The sequence below is a fragment of the Haliaeetus albicilla genome, chromosome 11 (genome assembly GCF_947461875.1).
Source record: "Haliaeetus albicilla chromosome 11, bHalAlb1.1, whole genome shotgun sequence".
NCBI classification, from domain to species: Eukaryota; Metazoa; Chordata; class Aves; order Accipitriformes; family Accipitridae; genus Haliaeetus; species Haliaeetus albicilla.
Genome location: NC_091493.1, coordinates 33,925,823 through 33,943,966, shown reverse-complemented (window position 1 = coordinate 33,943,966; position 18,144 = coordinate 33,925,823). Strand labels below are relative to the sequence as shown.

General features: G+C 41.6%; 1 protein-coding gene across 1 annotated transcript in view; it reads right to left on the bottom strand.

Annotated features, from left to right (window-relative positions):
- The window catches only part of SLC18A2 (solute carrier family 18 member A2), a 31,573-nt gene extending 16,023 nt beyond the window's left edge, over window positions 1–15,550 (bottom strand). The window contains exons 1-7 of the mRNA XM_069797072.1: window positions 15,477–15,550; window positions 15,252–15,401; window positions 13,127–13,478; window positions 5,339–5,397; window positions 3,266–3,349; window positions 571–663; window positions 35–124 (exon numbers count right to left, since the gene is read on the bottom strand). Coding sequence (XP_069653173.1) covers window positions 35–124; window positions 571–663; window positions 3,266–3,349; window positions 5,339–5,397; window positions 13,127–13,478; window positions 15,252–15,372 — 799 coding nt within the window. The 5' untranslated portion in view covers window positions 15,373–15,401; window positions 15,477–15,550. The remainder of the gene's footprint in view (window positions 1–34; window positions 125–570; window positions 664–3,265; window positions 3,350–5,338; window positions 5,398–13,126; window positions 13,479–15,251; window positions 15,402–15,476) is intronic.
- Between the last annotated feature and the right edge of the window lie 2,594 nt (window positions 15,551–18,144).

The following is an 18,144-nucleotide window of genomic DNA, read 5'->3' as shown; positions in this document are numbered from 1 at the left end:
TACATGGCGATATTGACTCTTCGTATTTACTGACCTCCGTCTAACAGAGCTAGTGCTGCCAGCACCAGGAAAGGAGAACTCTTCCCCACAAACTCATACATGATGCTCCCGAAAGGTGGGCCCACTGCCGGGGAGAAAGAAAGAAAGGACACAGTTGTGAAGCCACGTCTCTGACTGAGCAAACATCATCTGCAAGCATTTGGGCATCCTGCTATTGGCACTCAGTGCCCAAAAAGCTCAATTTAAAAAAAAAAAAAACAAAAAACAAAAAACTAACCACAAAGCTCATTGATCATGACAATAACCATATTTTTCACTCCCCAAAATACTCTTCCGTGTAAACAAAACCCAAACATCTCAGAGACTATTGCCTGACATATGTATCCGCATAAGAAATGTGCTTCTGTGGGAAAAACTATTCTTAACATGCAATGTGAATCTAATCTGGAGACAGCACGATAACATTGCACTCGATGAGACTCTTCTGCTGCTTTCATAGATCCCAAGTACTTGCTTTGGGGAAGGCTGGGGGGTGGTTTCTCTTGCCAGCAGAGCCTCCATCTCACTGACCTAATACTCCCATAGCAAGGCCTCCTAGTGCAATTCCCATTGCGTTGCCTCTCTCTTCATCATCTGTATATACACTGGCAAGCATACCCATTCCTAAAATATAAAAAAAAAGAAAAAAATTTTAAAAGCACAATGCAAAATTAGGCAGCTATGTACTATAGTTTATGGTCATCATTTGCCAGCCCTACTAAACATTATACAGACATGACAGCAGGTATCTCTCTATCTATAAATACAAATATATATATATCCCCTCCACATGGAATTCACCTTGAAGCAAAAAGGACGTTTGGCAAACTTAAATGGTCTCTAAGACCATGTTCTATTATACAGTATTACTCAGGTAATTTAATGATGCCCTCATTTGTTAGATTCTTTGTCCCCATCTTTTTCACAGAGCTTTTAGATGCCGCTTTTCAACTAGGTGAAACAAAGCTTTGACAAGTATTCACCATCTGTTATTTATAGTCGGGGCATTTGACACAAAGGTCTGGTGACCACTCCCAGCTATAACTGTAGTCAGTGCTAGCCGTGTTCTGGGCATGAGGTATTATGCAGAGCTGATTACTTTGAAAATTAGTATTTCAAGTTCAGCATCCAAAATTAAAGGATTCTTTTGACCTTTATTTTCACGTGCCTCACTTCTGCATTTGGTGATGAGCCTTCATTTCACAAAAGAAAACATGAAGCCCAATTTATTTGTGTTTTCTGTGAAGCACTCAGACACTGTAGAGGTAAATGCTGCAGAAGAGTCCTCATAGAAATTAATAATTCTGTTTTCAAATCAAGGTTTAAGTAGGACTCAGTAAATAGGGTCCACAGCTATACAGTGAGCCAGAAAAAGAAAAGAAAGAATATTGCATGATTGAGCATTAAGTGAATACCCTCCATCGTGTGCACCAAAAAAGCAGAGGTCCTGTGTGGATGAACATACTTAGAAAATTGCGGATGACATCAAATTGTTTGCGTGAACAGTTGAAGAGCAAGTTAGAGAACAATATCAGAATTCACAACGCATTTGTGAAACTTGGAGAAATATTCTGGAAAAAAATAGGAGACAATACAAACAAGATAACACAAAGTTTTACACTTCGGTAGGAATGATTACATTCACAATTGCGGGGGGTGGGGGGGTAAAAGACTGATTGGCAGCAATACTACAGAAAACTTCCTTTGCCTGTGAGATACGTGAAGTGGCTTTCACTGCCCTCGGCCCTTGTAAGGAGTTAGAGTTTCTTCCAAGTACTGGGTCTGGTTTTGGTGCAGGACAAGAAGAAAAGGTGGGGGGTGACTGGAGACTATCCAGAGAAGAGCAATGAGGGTGAGCAAAGGTATAGAAAAATATCCGTGAGGGGCAACTGCAAGACTTTCAGTTTAAAACTAGAGAGGAGAAAAACGATGCGAGATGTCATAATAATCTTGCAATACGAAAAAGAGCCACAAAGATAAAGAAAAGAAACTGTTCTTCATGTTCTCTCAAGTACGGGAAGCAGAAATGGGTTTACATGACAGTAAGGAGGCTTTAGATGAGAGGCTTCTGAGAACATGCCTGTCAAGTGTGCATGAGGAATGACAGACACAAAGCTGATCCTGCCTTCAGGAAGGGGGTGGACTAGATGGTCTTTTCTGCTCTATTTTGTAGGATGCCCATGAAAAAAAGTCACATACTCATCTAAGAGCTGTATCTCAAGGCACTCCTCATCCCAGCCCCTGCCTGCTCCCTTAGCCATATCCCTGCCCTTTCCACTCTTCATCCAGGCTTAATTCTCTCTGCTTAACCAGTGCTTGTTGCACAGCTTCAAGCCCATCTTAAGCATAAGATGCTTCTTGCTCCCAGTTCAAACGCTCAGTCTGGGGCATTGCATCTCCCCAGCTGCCCCCAGCACTGCTGCCCAGATGTGGGCTGGAGCAAAATCCCTGCAAAAGGAACCGAGGAGGAATCCAGCTGCCAAATTCTTGTTAAGTTTCTATGGAGCGTATGTGAACCCTGCTTATAGACCAGTCCAACTTGGAAGGGGGAATTTTCCCGAGGAAGCCAAAAGACACATTCTTGACAAAACACTGTCTTCACCTCCCTTCCCAAGCCAAATTTATCTTGCTGCTGCCATCATGGGAAATTTTTCCGACAAAAGACTGCGAAATGTTCTAACATGAACAAAACATATTTTCTACCATCTCAGTCTCAGAAATGGTTGAATAATTTGGGCTGAAAACCCATACTCCATTTCACCTACTCATTTAAAAATTATAACCTTCTATTGGAAATCTGGTACAGGTAAACTGAGTCCAAACTTGCAGATGGCATGGTAAGTCCTTGAAAACAACATTTTATAACAGAAATTTCAGTAGCAGACAGAACTGCTATCCCTACTATAATAAGTACCAACATAAGTTCCCAATGACCTTTAAAATGGCTAAAAATGAATTTAAAATGTTGAGAGGACAGATGCAGAAATCCCAGGGAGAGCGCAGTTCATTTAGTACTCTACCTTACCACAACCCAAATACCAAGGAAGTCTGAGAAGACATTTGCTTTTGAGCTACTTTATATGAAAGGGACAGAAAAAACATGAAATTGATTTAATTAAATATTTTTTGATTAATTATCAAAACCGCAAACAAAATACAATTCAGAAAATGACTAAACATGACAGAATCAGTGATCTGCATTTTACTCTATCATGTCTTTTCTTACCTGCCACCGACGAACAAGAGGAACCCACTCCTTGAAGTGACCTGGCAATAAACAGTAATGTATAGCTTCCAGAGAAGGCAAACACTACAGAAAAAAATAGAAGTAAATTTTTAAAATTAGGTTAACTTTAACTAGGTTAAAAAGTTAGATTTCTTGAAACTACCACAAAAACTTCATACAATTTAGTCAAGTGTTTACAGCAACTTGTGCCACTTTCGATGCTAACTGCATTATTTGCTCTTATTGCATTTAGATGTGTCAGTGTTGAATTGCTCTCAGGTGTCTAAGCCTCCTGGTAACACAGAATGCAAGCACACAAGCAGTTTTAACTAATTACTTAGGATTTGATTACAGCCTGCTCTGATTCAGCTGCACACAGAAGGAGTAATAAGACCTTTCTTTCCAGCCTTGCCTCCCCACACTGCTTCATTTAGGGCTGCCCAGTCTGAAGCTCCAGGCATTCAGGGAAAGCAGGATTTAATGCACATGCACCCGCATGCATGCATGCACCGATGTTTCCTCCAACAAGTAAATGGGTGGAAAGAGTTTTTACCCTGGTGTTGCCAGCTCTGCGATAGATGCTGTGCAGCACGGCTGGCTGAAGGTGCAGGGCAGCCAGCTCCACTCGTTCAAGGGCTGTGGCAAATTCCTGATCCTCCCAACAGCAGACCACTAAAGAAATTTCACCCGAGGAGGTGCCTCTTTCTCTCTCACCCCAAGAGATTTTACGCCAGGCTCCACTCTGCCTTTTGGGACAGAGCCCCTGGATGCTGCACTCATCAGTCCGGCTAAAGTCCCCATCCACAACACTGGAAAGTAGGAGCGTCCCAGAAACCCAAGCGCATCTCTGCTTGTAGAGCCTGAGTCGTGGTCAGTGGCATTATATCTACAGCGAGTTTTTAAAAACTTTTTTCAGCTCCTATCTCTTGGCCACCTAAGGAATTTTGCCAGACAGGTTATAGCTGGGGGAAGCTGTTACAGACCAGCTAAATGCAAGATCCACATACACTTCTCCCACCCGCCCTGTGGCATTGTGCCTCTTGGGCTTTTCACTGGGTCTTACAAAAATCCCTACCTGCGCGGACAGAGGAAAATAAAGAAAAATAAAGGAAGAAAGTATGCCAGCAAATCAACAGTACTCCCCTCTGTCATGAATTAGGCTTACTATGCTTATCTCCATCCCAACTAAAATTTGTCTAACATGTTCCTAAAATCCAGAGTTGTCAGAGACTCTGAGACCAGGTAGTCTTCTCCAGCACTTCAGCCCCCTTGCTGTTAGAAATGTTTTCCTAATATTTAACCTAAACTTTCTCTGACACAGTTTTAAGCTCGTTATTCCTTCTCTTATGTACAGTGGACATGGAAAACTGCTTGTTCCCTTCCTTTTTGTCATAGACTCTGGTATGTTTTACACCTGCCTTCTGAAGCAAACCTGGTTCTTTCATTGTTCTTCACAGGCTTCTAGTGATCCTTGATGTTCTCCTCTGTACTCTTTCCATCTGGGCCACTACTTTAAATGCCATGCCAAAACTGAACATAAAACACCAGCTGAGGCTGTATCAGTGTCATTTAGAGCAAATGATCTCAGCTGACTTGCAGGCTATGCTCCTGTTTGCACATCCCACAGCGACGTTTGGCAGCGCTGTGACACTCTTGACTCATATTCTACCCGTGAGCCACTGCAGCCTCACAATCTTTCTGATAAGCCCCTACGATAGCTAGTTGTTAAGGACCCTGCAAAATAGCCCTCTCATGGCTGATGGCCCTCCCATGGCTATCAGTTTAAAACTGTCTGAGCACCACTTCAGATTACAAGAACCTGAGAGAAAGGTTCAGCTAAGGAAAAGACCAGCCCACGTAGGATGGAAGATGGTGAATTCCTTAGAGCACGTTCATAAGAGCATACTTGTCAAATCTCATCAGCATCACCATCCACATGGAGCAGCCGCCCTTAAATTTTCCTTAGAAATCAGTCCCTCTACACCAACAAGAAGAATTCCTAGTGATAATTATTATAGATCATTTATTTAAAAGTTGCATCTGGGCCAGACCAAATAAGATGTGGACACTTACTGATTGTTGACACAAACATGATGCAGAAGCCAGCAAACAGTGGAATCTGGTAGCCTATTCTGGAAAACAAAATGAACATTCACGTTTCTGGGATTGTCTCACTGACATTTTGAGTTAGGCTTAACTCACATGAGTGCACACGCCACAAAAACCCAACCTGTAGTTCCTTGGTAGGCTTTGAACTATTTATTGTGGATGACATGATCAAATTTGTCCATGTTACAAACGCCGTTTCATCTGGCACAGCAGACTTTGTATCTGAAATCCCTGGAAGAAATCCTTGTCTCATTAGAATCTGATTGCCCTGTTCTCTTTCCACCATAATTGTTCTCAATAAAGCCCCTCTGGGCCTCCATGGGGTTGCCAAGGATGTGAGAGGGGAAGATTTGTCTGAGCATGCTGAACTTAGAAATATCCCAGTGGTGTTTCAATGCTCATCTGTTTTCATCCTCATGAGACAATGACTATAATGAGACACAGTCAAACCAATGGCTTTTTTACTGGAAAAATTTGTCATCAGCTTTGTTGAGAGTTCTGCCTCAGCCAGGAGCACTGGAAGAGTCCTAAAGAGCCTGAGAATAAGATTTTTGCTTTCCATGGGTTTAGGAGTAAAAATAGAGCTGATCAAAGCTTTCATCAGCCCACTTCTTCATTAGGACTCTAAACAGCCTGTAGAAATGCCTGGTTGCTATAAGTATTTTCAAGTTTCCAGGAAATAAAGAATTTTTTGTCTGGAAAGCAAATACAATTTTTGAGCTGCTAAAACTGAAACTTTAACAAAAAATTCAAAATACACTATTTTTCACACCATTAAAAATCTACCCTAGAATCAAAAACACTACCTGGGTAACTCTGAAGACAGTCTGTATGTTCTACTCAGCACACTTTACTCACGGCTTCTTTTTTGTAGGGTTGGGCATCTCAAATGTATTTGCAAAGTCATTATTTCATGGCCAAATTCTTCAACGATGGGTGATGCTTTTCCAAGGAGTACTGACTGACTTCAGCTTCCAATGATTTGACAGTATTGGGCATTTATATTGGCAGCATTGTCTGAAGTAGGTCAATCAAATAAGGGAAGAGTCTATAATGGCCCCTTTAATTTTTAATAACAGCAGTCATGACATAGGTAAACCAAAATAATTATTCTGCGTTTTATTTTTTTGTTAATATAATTTTTATACAATTAAGGACCTTGGATAATGGAAAACTGTCTGAAGTGCAGGGCTCAACATTCATTATGTGTCTCATTGTAACACTTGTTTGAGTTTTGTGAATGAAAGAAATCTAGCGTGCACATTTCTACATGCCACAGAAATCTCTAATGAAGAACAGTTTTGCCTTAAATATCATCACTACATTACAATATGTCAAAAAGGTAGTACGCAGATTCTTCTAGTTGAAATTTGTAAGGGGGTGTTACAAATATCCAGCAGAGACTAGTTACTTCTGTGGTACTTAACTGGACTGGTATCTCCAAAGCAATTTAAATCCCTGGCACTATCACAGACTTCCTCTGTAGTCTTATAATCATTTTAATCTCTAAGCATCTTGTTACCTGGCCTGTCAGAGAATACTACCACCTTTTTTTGTCTGCTTTATTTTGTGGATGATTTTTCTAAGCCTGTCTCTTCTCTTGCTCATGTTTGTAGTACAATGGGGTGCTAACCTCCACTGAAGTTTCTACGTACACAAGGAAATAAAAAATTACCTGTTACCAACTTCATGCCTGCCTCAGAGCTGAAGTGGGCACTTCCCTTCCCAGTGGCCTCAAGTAGAACAGGCCACAGAGAGTTTGACCATAATTGCTTTGATTCTGAATTTTTCAGTTAAAGAAAGCACTGATAGAAGTACAGATTGAAAAAAAACCCCTGCAGGTATGGCTACTGCTGGTGGTGAGCGATAGCATCTTTCTCTGTGGTATGAAAGTAAAAGTTGAATGTCCTTATGCCTTCCTCCATTGCAAAGTAAAGTAGAGTTGTGTCAGTCAAGGCTACCCCAGAGGTATCTAGGATGGACACTGTGTGGGAGAAATCTGATTTCAGTACAGAAACCAAGCAATTCTTAGACTTGACAAAGGGGCCATGAGACAGCAATTTGCTTCTGCTGCAAGTACATGGAATTAAAACTCAGTTATTTGTATGAAGACAAATGACATCCAGATCGGCTCCCACATTCACGTTTCGATCACTAGATCAGAGACACGAGCTGTGAGACCTTCCATAAACATTAATGAGTTAAACAAAGACATGGGCTATCATACTAGTTCTGAATGATACTCTATCAAGATAAAGCAAATTTCAATTCTTCCAGTAGGCTTCCTACATTTGGAAAGTTTCTGGTGGTTGAAGGCTGTAAGAAAACAAGTATTTTGGAAGTCACTTTTAATGCTCAGCGAAATACTGTTCAAGCATTGTTCTTAATTTTTGCAGTCACAGATATTATTCTTCCTTTATCTTGGACAAACAGGGTCACAGCAAGGTGTGAAGCGATACATAGCAGAGGGTGATGAGGGCAGAACTGGAGCAGAACGCAGTCCTACTCTTGCTACCCAGCAGACCATGATGCTTTATCACACATACCGAGGTCTAACTCATACCTTTTCCTCGACACAGAAATAATCATTTCAGAACTAGACTCTGTGTGGGCACGGCAAGTCATTTCAGCCAAAGTCTGCATTGCCAGTGATCCATCATACAAGATGATGCAAAGGTATATAGGTCAGCACAGGACATGCATTTGTGCTGAATTAAACAAGCCATTATAATCCCCTGAAAAGCTAAAAATTGCCTGGAGCTTCACCCACAATTTGGAGATGCACTGTTCTGGTGTGCTGCCCCTGCATGAAACTGCTGAACCTCTAGAAGTTGTGGTTGCTCTTGGTCAGGGGACGGTCTTACCCACATCCAACTGACATTTAGTTAGATACGTAGATTGTCCTTTCCTGCATAATCTTAGCAAACCCTGCCTCCTCCTGAAATAGCAGCACTAATTAGTTGGCAGTTGTGCTACCACAAATGTGTAATCTGCAGCTGCATTCCCTGATCTGTCCAATGGATTTTAGAGAGCACAGCCTGGGAGGTTTTGGTGAACAATTACACTATATAACATAAATAATCACAAAAAGGAGAGGCACTACCTGTAACAGCCAACTATTCAGTGATTCTGTCCCCTGGTCCTGGGCCATTCATGTTCTTGCCACATGAAACCTGTGAACGTGCAGTTTCTACTTCTCGGCCATGACATGGCATACTCCATCACAGTTATCTCTACATTTTGTTCCTCTGCACGTGTGCAACACAAAAGAATATTACAGCCTGTCTTTTCTTTTTTCTCGTTACCACACTCAAGCATGTGATTTTCTTGGGCACTCCTTGCAAAACCCTCCAAGAGAATCTGAAGCAGAGTCCAGCATGTTTCACCAAGGCTACCTGCACTAAAAGTGCTTCCTACAAGCATTCCTGACCTCTGAAAATGCCGGAGTCATTAGTTGAAGGGGGGAGAGGAAAGGCTGCCACTGATGGAGAACACGGAAATTACTCCATTTCGGTCCCATGTTGGCCCCAGATCGCAGGACTGCTTGGAAGTGCATTATACCCACTAACAAGGTTACCCTACAATAAGACAACCAAGTGATGGGTCCTGTGCAGCAGGAAAATAAAGGTTACACTAACCAGGTTAGCAGCTGTGGGTGATTAGAGCCTAATTATCCATCCATTACAGTGCTGCAAATCCGGTGGTTTCAACCTTGTTGTTACACAGCTACACCGGTACCACTGTGAGCAACCCTTGTTAAGTTTGTCCTGGTTGCCAGTCTGGCTACCTTCTTCCCTTCCAGTGAAGACGGGGGAGGACGAATGGCAAGAAGAATATTTTCCTCGAGGTTATGGACCAATGAACTGCTGAATGTGTGTGAAGGTAAGGAAGAACTTGCAGGGTCAGCAGGGACGGGGAGTGTGATCCATGCATTCTCCACCTCCATGCTGTAGCACAGGGTGGGCAGAGGGGCTTCGTCCAACCTGCAGAACTCGTCATTTCGATCACCTGCCAAAACCTGAAAGGAAAGCTTCTGTAGGAACTGAACTGCAGCTAAGTAGTTACAAATGCTATTTATTTCTTTGCCTCGTTCTTTGCATGTGTCTTGGTCATGAACATGTCATGGTCCTGGCCACTCTCTCTCTCATGCAAAGAAGTTTAAAAATGTGGTCAGGCTGGCGTAAAAATGATGATGAAAATATCTATTCATTTGTCACTGATTTTTGAGGCCAATATGGATAAGCACAAGGTTAAAACTATGTATTTTTTCAGACTGATAACTAAAGGGAGAGAGAGAGACATGGTGCGGAGACATTCCTTGGCTCTAGTGGATTGTGGGGCTAACACGGCTGGGCTCACAACCTCACTCATAGAGCTTGGTAAGAGTCTGAAAAAAATAATGGGGCAAATCAGTTAGTTATAGAGGGCACGGCAGCCTTCTGCCCACTCTCTTCACTGGAAAGGATTAGGCAGAGCCTTCGATCTCCCCTTGCCAGGGCATCCTCCTCACAAAGTGCCCTGTGCCAAGTGCTGCGCTATTTGTATAGTTTCTTACCAATTTCACTACAGGGGAAAACATAACGTGCATCTGAGGCACAAAATCTTATCAGCTCTGCCCTGAAACCGTGCCACGGTGGGAAGTGTGGTGTTGACATCCTATGGCAAAGCTATCACCTAGCGCTTCCTTTGCTGGGACTTTGTGAGACCAAGGGTAAATTGCGTTGTTTCATGAATTGCAAACCAGTTCACTAAGCCAGGTGTGTGTTTTGTCTGGTACTCCACAGAAAGAGCTGGCCTTTAAATAAGAAATATTTTTAGCAGAATTTACTGCTTGAATGAAACCAATTTTGAAATTTATTTTTTAAAATCTATACCTCCAGTAGTTATAGAAAAAGAGAAAAACAGCCTACAAAACTTCCAGAAAACCTAAAATAAAGTAATTATTGGCACAGACTTGTATGAATAGAACATCCTGTTGCATCCTGTACAAACTCAAGCACTCAAAGCCAATGCCTGCTGAAAGCCAGTAACTCCATACTCAGTTAAAAATCTAAACCACTCTTGAACGACTATATTTAATTGAAAAATAAAAACCATAAACACAGTATGTTACCTATTTGAAAAAGAAACTTACTGGGCATCTTAACAAACTGCGCACACTAATCTTGAACCAAGCAACCAATTCTCCTTAAGCTGTGATATTTTTCTGAAATTTTGCAAAAGTAACAACGGCAATAACAATTATCACCGAACAGCTTATCAGTGGTAAGGAAGAGTCTTTGTAATGATAACTCAGATATTTTCTGTTTCATTTATAATAATCACAATTTTCACACTGCTTTTTAACTGCTCATATACATCGTTATTAGGAAATGTCAACTTTGGGGGGCAGGTTGCCAATTACTTCTACAGTTAATTGATAAATGTGTTAACTGGTATTTCCCACTAAGCATTTCTCAAAAGAAAGGCAGACACTGGTACCAAGATACAAATAACACACGAAGGAAAACCAGTTATCCTTAAATCTAATTTAGGGCCACTTTGCCACTAAGGCATTCATTTCTGCTGTATGAGAGACGAGTCTGTTGCACAGGACACTGGGATGATGTGCTCCTTGATTTTTCTTCTCGCACGTGTTGAGCTCCTGAGCTTGCAAACCTGCCCCTGTGACTGCAGTCGCACGCTCAGCCCCGTGCAAAAACCTGTAGGATGTTTCCAGGAGGAAATCTCAGCTCCCAGCGCTAATATTCACACCGGTGTGGTGCCAACCCTGCTCCTAACAGCAAAGGGAGACGCTACAAGAACAGCTCCTGCCCCACGGCCAAACGTAAGGATGTATCACGCGTGTCCCGGCAGCCGGCTCCAGGGGAGAGGTGTTACCCCGTGCCTCGGCACAGGCAGCACCAGGCTCCGAACCCGAGATGCAGAGGCGGACAGGAGACATCGGCAGGGACACGCACCCTCTGACTTAGGCAGATGTCTGCCGAAGAAAGAGCGGAGATCCTAGCTATTGAAAAAGGTGTCGACAACGTGGAGCGGCGTTATTATTGCCCTTCTCCTGGTTTGGCAGGTTGTGGAAATGATGATGCTAACAGAGGAAAGTAAATATCAACAGGGCAATAATTTAGAAATTTAGGAAAATCTGGAATACCTAAAGAACTATTACGAAAATATTGTTTGACGTTGTGTTACTTTGCCTGTGGATGAGCTATCATATCCTCACAAAACAATAAAGAAAATCCAGGTAACAAAAAACCTGTTTTCCTCCTCACCTTGCAGCAATATTTGTGGAAGAGTAATTTTACAGTGGCATACTTGTATCTTTGTAGGTGGTATGCAGTAGGAGATAAGGTGAAATGAGAGAGAAATGGAACTGTCTATCTCATTTAAAGCTTTTGTGTTTAGATCAGTTCTGCAGATAGAATACAAGGTTTTGAATTCATACCACTGTGAGTCAAACCACTGCTTAGCCCTCAGTTGGATACTCTTCTGTCAGATTGAAATTAAATACTATATATATATATATATATAAAAATATATATAAATTTTTTATATATATATATATATATATAAAAAAATAAAAAGTTGTAAAACCGAAGAAAGGTGGTTTTGGCTTCAAAACCTGAAATATCTAGCATTAAAGTGTGTTGGTTGTTTTGGATATTGTCATGTATGATAGGCATTGACTGCTTAAACAAAAGTGTTTTACAAGGACAAATTTCTGCCGCATATTATTTTCTGAAAGGAAAAATTCTTCTTTATAAAAACAGCTTAAATAAGAAATATGAAAATTAGTGACCTGACTAAATACAATTTGGAGTTCATTTCTGCAGAGATTCTGTTTTGGAGGACTGCAGCTGCTTCTCTGGGGAACAGTTACACAAAAACCTAACAATAAAATCAAATTAATTATTAACATCAAAAATTTATATTATATTACGAACACTTTTTAATCTCCATGTAAACATCATTAGTGCTTGGATTGGGGGGGTTGTAAGTCATGATACCGGTGCTTATACCTTGATCCTGGCTCAAATAGATTTTCTATGAAGTACCATTTAAACATACTTTGTTCAAGACGTCATATATGCACAAGAATTTAGAGAGAACAGTTTGAAGGCTGGGCTAGATCATATACTGGTGGAAATCTGTTATCCACTGAACTCGATGATGAACATGGCGTCAGCAAAGTTTGACACTTGTTCATTTTTCACTGATGTCCACATGAATTTCCCACTGATTCTTACCTCAGATGACTCCAAATCATTGAATACCAAACCACACCAACAGCTACACATCTCTGTGAGAGCAAGGGAGGGATATGAACGCTGCCTACAGTTTCAATATTAGGTTTGCCTAATGTAGGTGTAACAGATATATCACCAGTCCACAGTGCTTTGTAAATGCTACATTGGAGTGTCTTTTGGCCCCATATAACTGCACTGAAGACGTTTCAACACCATTTCAGCAAAAGTTTCTATAAAAACCGGAGGCCTCAGGAGCTGGAGGAAAAGTGTAAGATACTGAACATATCAGACGGCTCACGTGCAGCTTAGCGATTTATTTTGAAAATGATATAGGTGTTTAGAAGTGTTCACCAAACATATTTCACTAAAATATTCCTCCAGATAAAGTGAGAAGGCCAGTAAGCCAGGGCCACAATAGAATTAAAGATACTTTGTCTGAAACACTAGTCCGGACTAAAACATCAATATAAAATCCTAACTGAGTAACATAGCAGAAATAACATACCTGTTTGTCAGCGGCCCTATGAAGGGGTTAGTGATTAGCTGCACTGTCGCTTTTGAGGCAAACAAGAGACCGACTTGAACATTTTCATTCAGCAGGTCCTTATCTTCCTTAGGGCAGTCAGACGGGGAAGGAGTCACATTTACTATCATTTGTTCTGTCTGAGTATGATGCAACTCTCTGGGTCGTGTCTTATCAGATTCATTTCCAGTAACCATCGTTGAGTTGTCATAGTAGGAGAAGATGCTCTGAAAATTGTCCATCGTTGTTGAGACTACGTTAGGCTTAGTAGTCTGGATTTCTGTGGCATTTTTCTCATGTTTGATGCTGTAAAGGTAACTGGGAATTATTGGCACTGGAAAAACAAATAGAATATATTGGCATCTTACTATCAGGTTATTTGTAAATGGAATCACCAAATTTTCTTGTCTGCTTTGCCACTGATTAGGAAATACAAGGCTTTCCTACAGAGCACATTAGTAAGGATTTTGAACGGCAGAAACACAGAACTGAAATAGGAGTTTGCTCATGGGAAAAAACACACCAGTAACTCAGAAGTGCAGTTTCAAACAAAAAGTTCTTTTACGTTAGTCTTTATTTTTTGCCAGTTTTCTTAAATATAAGAATTTCGATACAGACATCATTCAGAAAGCAAAATGTACGAAGTATCAAACCCCATGTCTGAAGAGTCTCTTTGTTGCACATGACTGCGCAAATCCATTTATTAGATTGTGAAAACATGAAAGATGAGAAAAGCATTGAAACTATTATTAACCCAAAATATAAAAAACGTAATAAAACACACTTCTAAAGTAAACCACAAAAATATTGATAAGTAAGAGCAACACTCCTGTATTAAGTATTCAGAACTAATGTGTGGATGTTTGCATATCTCATTATTTTTTAAAAACTTACACTGAAAAGATCATCCAGAAGGGACCTTCTTTGTATGCTTTAGGATCTTTGCTGCAATTGAATTGCATTAACATGCATCTCAGAAATTAGCATTTCAGCATGTGTAAAACCAGATGTCAGGTTCATTCAGTTTAACACTAGTGACCGAATCACCCCTCTTTGCCTTGCATCTCACCCTGAAAAAGCCCACTCTTTTAGTAAGTCTGCAGGGTATAATAATTTCTCGAGCTTCTAGCGTACATCATGCTGAATAAGTAATTAAATGTTAATAACTTTATAAGAGGGTATATTAATGTAAAAAAAATGCCAAATCGACTTGCCAAAAATATATATGTGTTTAGCTAAGGTCCATACTGTAGCATCAGCTTTTAAGCTGAAGTCCCCCAAGAAATTCAGGAGTCTGATTCAGAAGCTGACACTGCAGCATCATCCAAGAGCCAGCTCTGCACAGCCCGATTCACTTCGGAGAGAAGCATGTGCGTTTTTGTGTGTGTGTGTGTGTGTGTGTGTGTGCAGCCATGAAGCCCTAGTTTCTCTGAACCTTTTTCTTTAAATTCATATAAACATTGGAATATGAGGACTTCTGAAACTACCAGTGAGAAAAGTTCAAGCGTTTTATTTGAGTAGATTCCTAAATCTTGACACTGTGCCACTGAAGCCAGTAGAATTTGCATCGTTGACTTTGATCAAAACTTGGATTACTTTATTAAACCAACTCACAGAAGTGCTTTTCTTAAAACCCAGTTAGACAGTTTTCTTATTAACCTATCATTTTAAGACCAATGCGGGGGAAAGAGAAACTATCGCCAGGAAACAGGCATCTCCAATGCTATCTAGCCTGTTGTTTCAGTTGCATGACCACAAGAGAAAAAACGATGATGAGCTAAAAATACCGTTATCTGTCGTTCTGTGAAGTGTTAGTGGCGCTTAGTAGAAAAAAAGAATTACGAAGACCTTTTTATACCGTTCCTCGTCCTGCAATTAGTGTGGAAATAAAGCGAGCTTTAGCTGTGCATGGCAGTGTGTTTGCAATACCTAGAATATCAGTTGCGTTTAAAAAAAATAAATCAGTGCTTGGAAATGTTTGGGTTGAGAGCATTAATCACGCATTCGGGGAGTACATCTGTCACTGGAGACCATTCCTGGCATAAATCGGGAAGAAAAAAAAATTAAAAAAAACCCAGAAACCAACCCCAAACCCGCTTGTACCTACCGACTACCGTCAGCAGCATGTTGTCCAGGAGCAAGGCGATGAACACGATGAGCAGGATCAGCCTCCGGGACTGCCGGCTCTCCCGCAGCCACCGGAGGAGGCTGAACTCGCCCCAAGCCATCGTCCCCGGCCCCTCGCCGCCGGCTCTGCCTGCAGACACACGAAAGCCCCTTAGGGACCTCCGACGGCTGCAGGACCCCCCCCCCAGCCCCTCTTCCCCCCCACCTTTGGCCGCCGGCAGCCCGGCCCGGCTCCCAGCTCCCCGCGGTGGTCCCCGCTCCGGCCGCACGCTGCCAGCCGGCTGGGCAGGAGAGGGAGGAGGAGGAGGAGGAGGAGGAAGAGGAGGAGGAGGAGGAGGAGGAGGAGGGCCGAAACACAGAAGAGGGGTGGGGGGGAGCAAAAGTCACCGCTGCTCGTCCGCTTAAACCCGCGAGCAGCGTGCCCCCTTGGCGAGCTAAATCGAAAGAGGGGCACTGATTGATTCTTCTCCCGAAACAAGGAATTTGCCCCGTTTTGGCATTTCAATTGCTCCTTTCGTCTGTCCGCTCCGCGCAGATTTCCAAGAGGTGTACCCAGCCTGGGGCATTTGGTCAGCATCATTTGGAATTTCTTTTCTTAATCTATGTTAGGAAAGGGATTGACTGCATTGAACTGATCAAAAAACACGTTTTAACAAAGACTTGCGGGTTTTTAATACATTGTCTTTCATATCACGTATTACACTGCTTTCTTTTAGTCGCCCGGTACTGAACTTCGTGAACCGCTCTTTGCTTCGCTGTCTTCACGGAGCTCCCCTTTTGGCAAAGCCCACTGAATGTGAGGGAAGTCTCTTAATGAATTTAATGGTCCCAGAACCAAACGTCAGGCTGAAGCTGATGACATCATCACTATGCAAATCCTTTGTTTCTCTAACTACATTGCCTGCTGTGTATGTTCACCGGTTTAGTGGTGTCCATTTGCAATGCGATGGGATTTCATTACTAATGCAGGTTTCTTAGGAAGCGGTGCTCAAACTTAGGCTGGTGCTTCTGTGGCAGCAGTCATTTCATGCTGTAAACACCCAGTTTCAGGAATATCAAAAGACATTTACACTGTGGAAATTTGCCAATGTGAGTAACAGTAGAAGATAAATGTTTATGGTCTAAATTGCTCTCTTAGGTCCTAATCCATCTCTGGATGAAGCTTAACAGGCCTGGGGAACGGGAGGAAATTTGCGGTCCAGTGTGCTACTGGCTGTACACAGAATTTTCTAAAACTAATGAAAAATGGGAGAGGATATGCTGATAGGGCATCTCTCTTTTGTTTGCATGCAGGTAGCTTTGATTTTGTTTGACATGTCCACCATGTATTATTTTTAAATGGGACCTATTATGCTGGTACATGACAAATACCACCCAAGGCTATTAATAAGCTATTAGTTCTTGAATGATGGCTTATAGATGGTTTGTCTTTTCCAAACATTTTTAACCGGCAACTTCGGGAGTTGGGCACATTCATGTTTGAAGTTGAATTTCCAAAACAGAGCTTCTGCTCCTGTACTCAGAGGAAATAGAAAAGTATGATCTACTGGGCTGGACTGGGGAGAAATGTTTCATCTTCCAAGTATCAGATCCTGAAGGCACTTAGACAGCAAACTACATCATTTAGTTGAGAACTTGTGTGGAGTGCAGAAGGAGAAGGGGAACACCGGCTCTCATTAGCAGCAGAAGCAGCGTTAATACGGGATGCACGTCAGTGAAGTGGCAGTAGTAATATTCTACCCGGAAAACAGGGGTTTGGGTATCTTGTATTCCCAGCAGTTCACTGGAGAGTTAACTGACAGCGGTGCTGCTGTTTCTGTCACCTGTCAGAAAGCAGATGTGGAGAGAAATAAGATGCTTTTCCAGCCATTTCTGATGAGGGACATGATTGTAGAAGCAACTCCTTCTCTCTGTATCATCTACGTGACAAGATGAGCCTCCCCTTCCCCCTGCCTCCCCTCCCAGTCCTTTCTTCTAGAGTATTTCTCCTCTTCATCCATCTATCGCTGTGGTGCTGTCGCTCACATTGACAGCATCTGGCCACTTTGCTTTGCTGGACTTTACATCACTCCTCTTTCCTACTGCCCTAGTTTCTCTTGCCTTCAGCCAATCGATTGTTTGATAAATAATGCTAAAATATCTATGTAAAATCATGCCCGCAGTACTAGCATGGATAAACATGAGAGCATTTGAATATACTTATTTGCATGTAAAGATGCCTACTTGTGCACGGATACTACTGCTTTACTAATCTAGCCGATGAAATTGTGGTAACCTCTAGGAAGTGAGCAGGTCAGGAACCTGCTAGGTTTGCTGCTCTGCGGGTGTAAACCGTATTCTGGCAAATAACGATTCCTTCACTGATATTTATTTACCTTTAATCGGTGATCTTTGTGTCTTCTGGAGAACAAGCAGAAAAGGAATAGGACCACAGCCAAATCAGCAATTACTTTTGGGAAGCTGTCGATTTGGTTTTCTGATTGAATTTTTTCCTCTTATATAATTGTTAATTAAGATTGGTCAAAAAAGGAGGGAAGAAAAGCCATGGGATTTTTCCAGTTGTTATTTGAGCTTTCAACAGAACAGTTGAGAAAAATTTCATCTTTTGAAAAATGCTGGTCAGTTCCACCTCTTTTGTTAAGTCTCTACCTTTTATTTGCTTTAACTATCCTTTAAAGTATACATGTGCTTATTATACCTAGATTTAATAATATTCTCTCTTTATTATGTTTTAATAAGAAATAATTATAAACTTCGAAATGAGTTCCAAAAGCATATATTTATTTAGGAATCAAAATTTTGAGGACTTACAAATACTCCTCTCTGCGTGAAACACCCCTCAGCCATTAGGGCGTAGGCTTAAAGGCATGGAG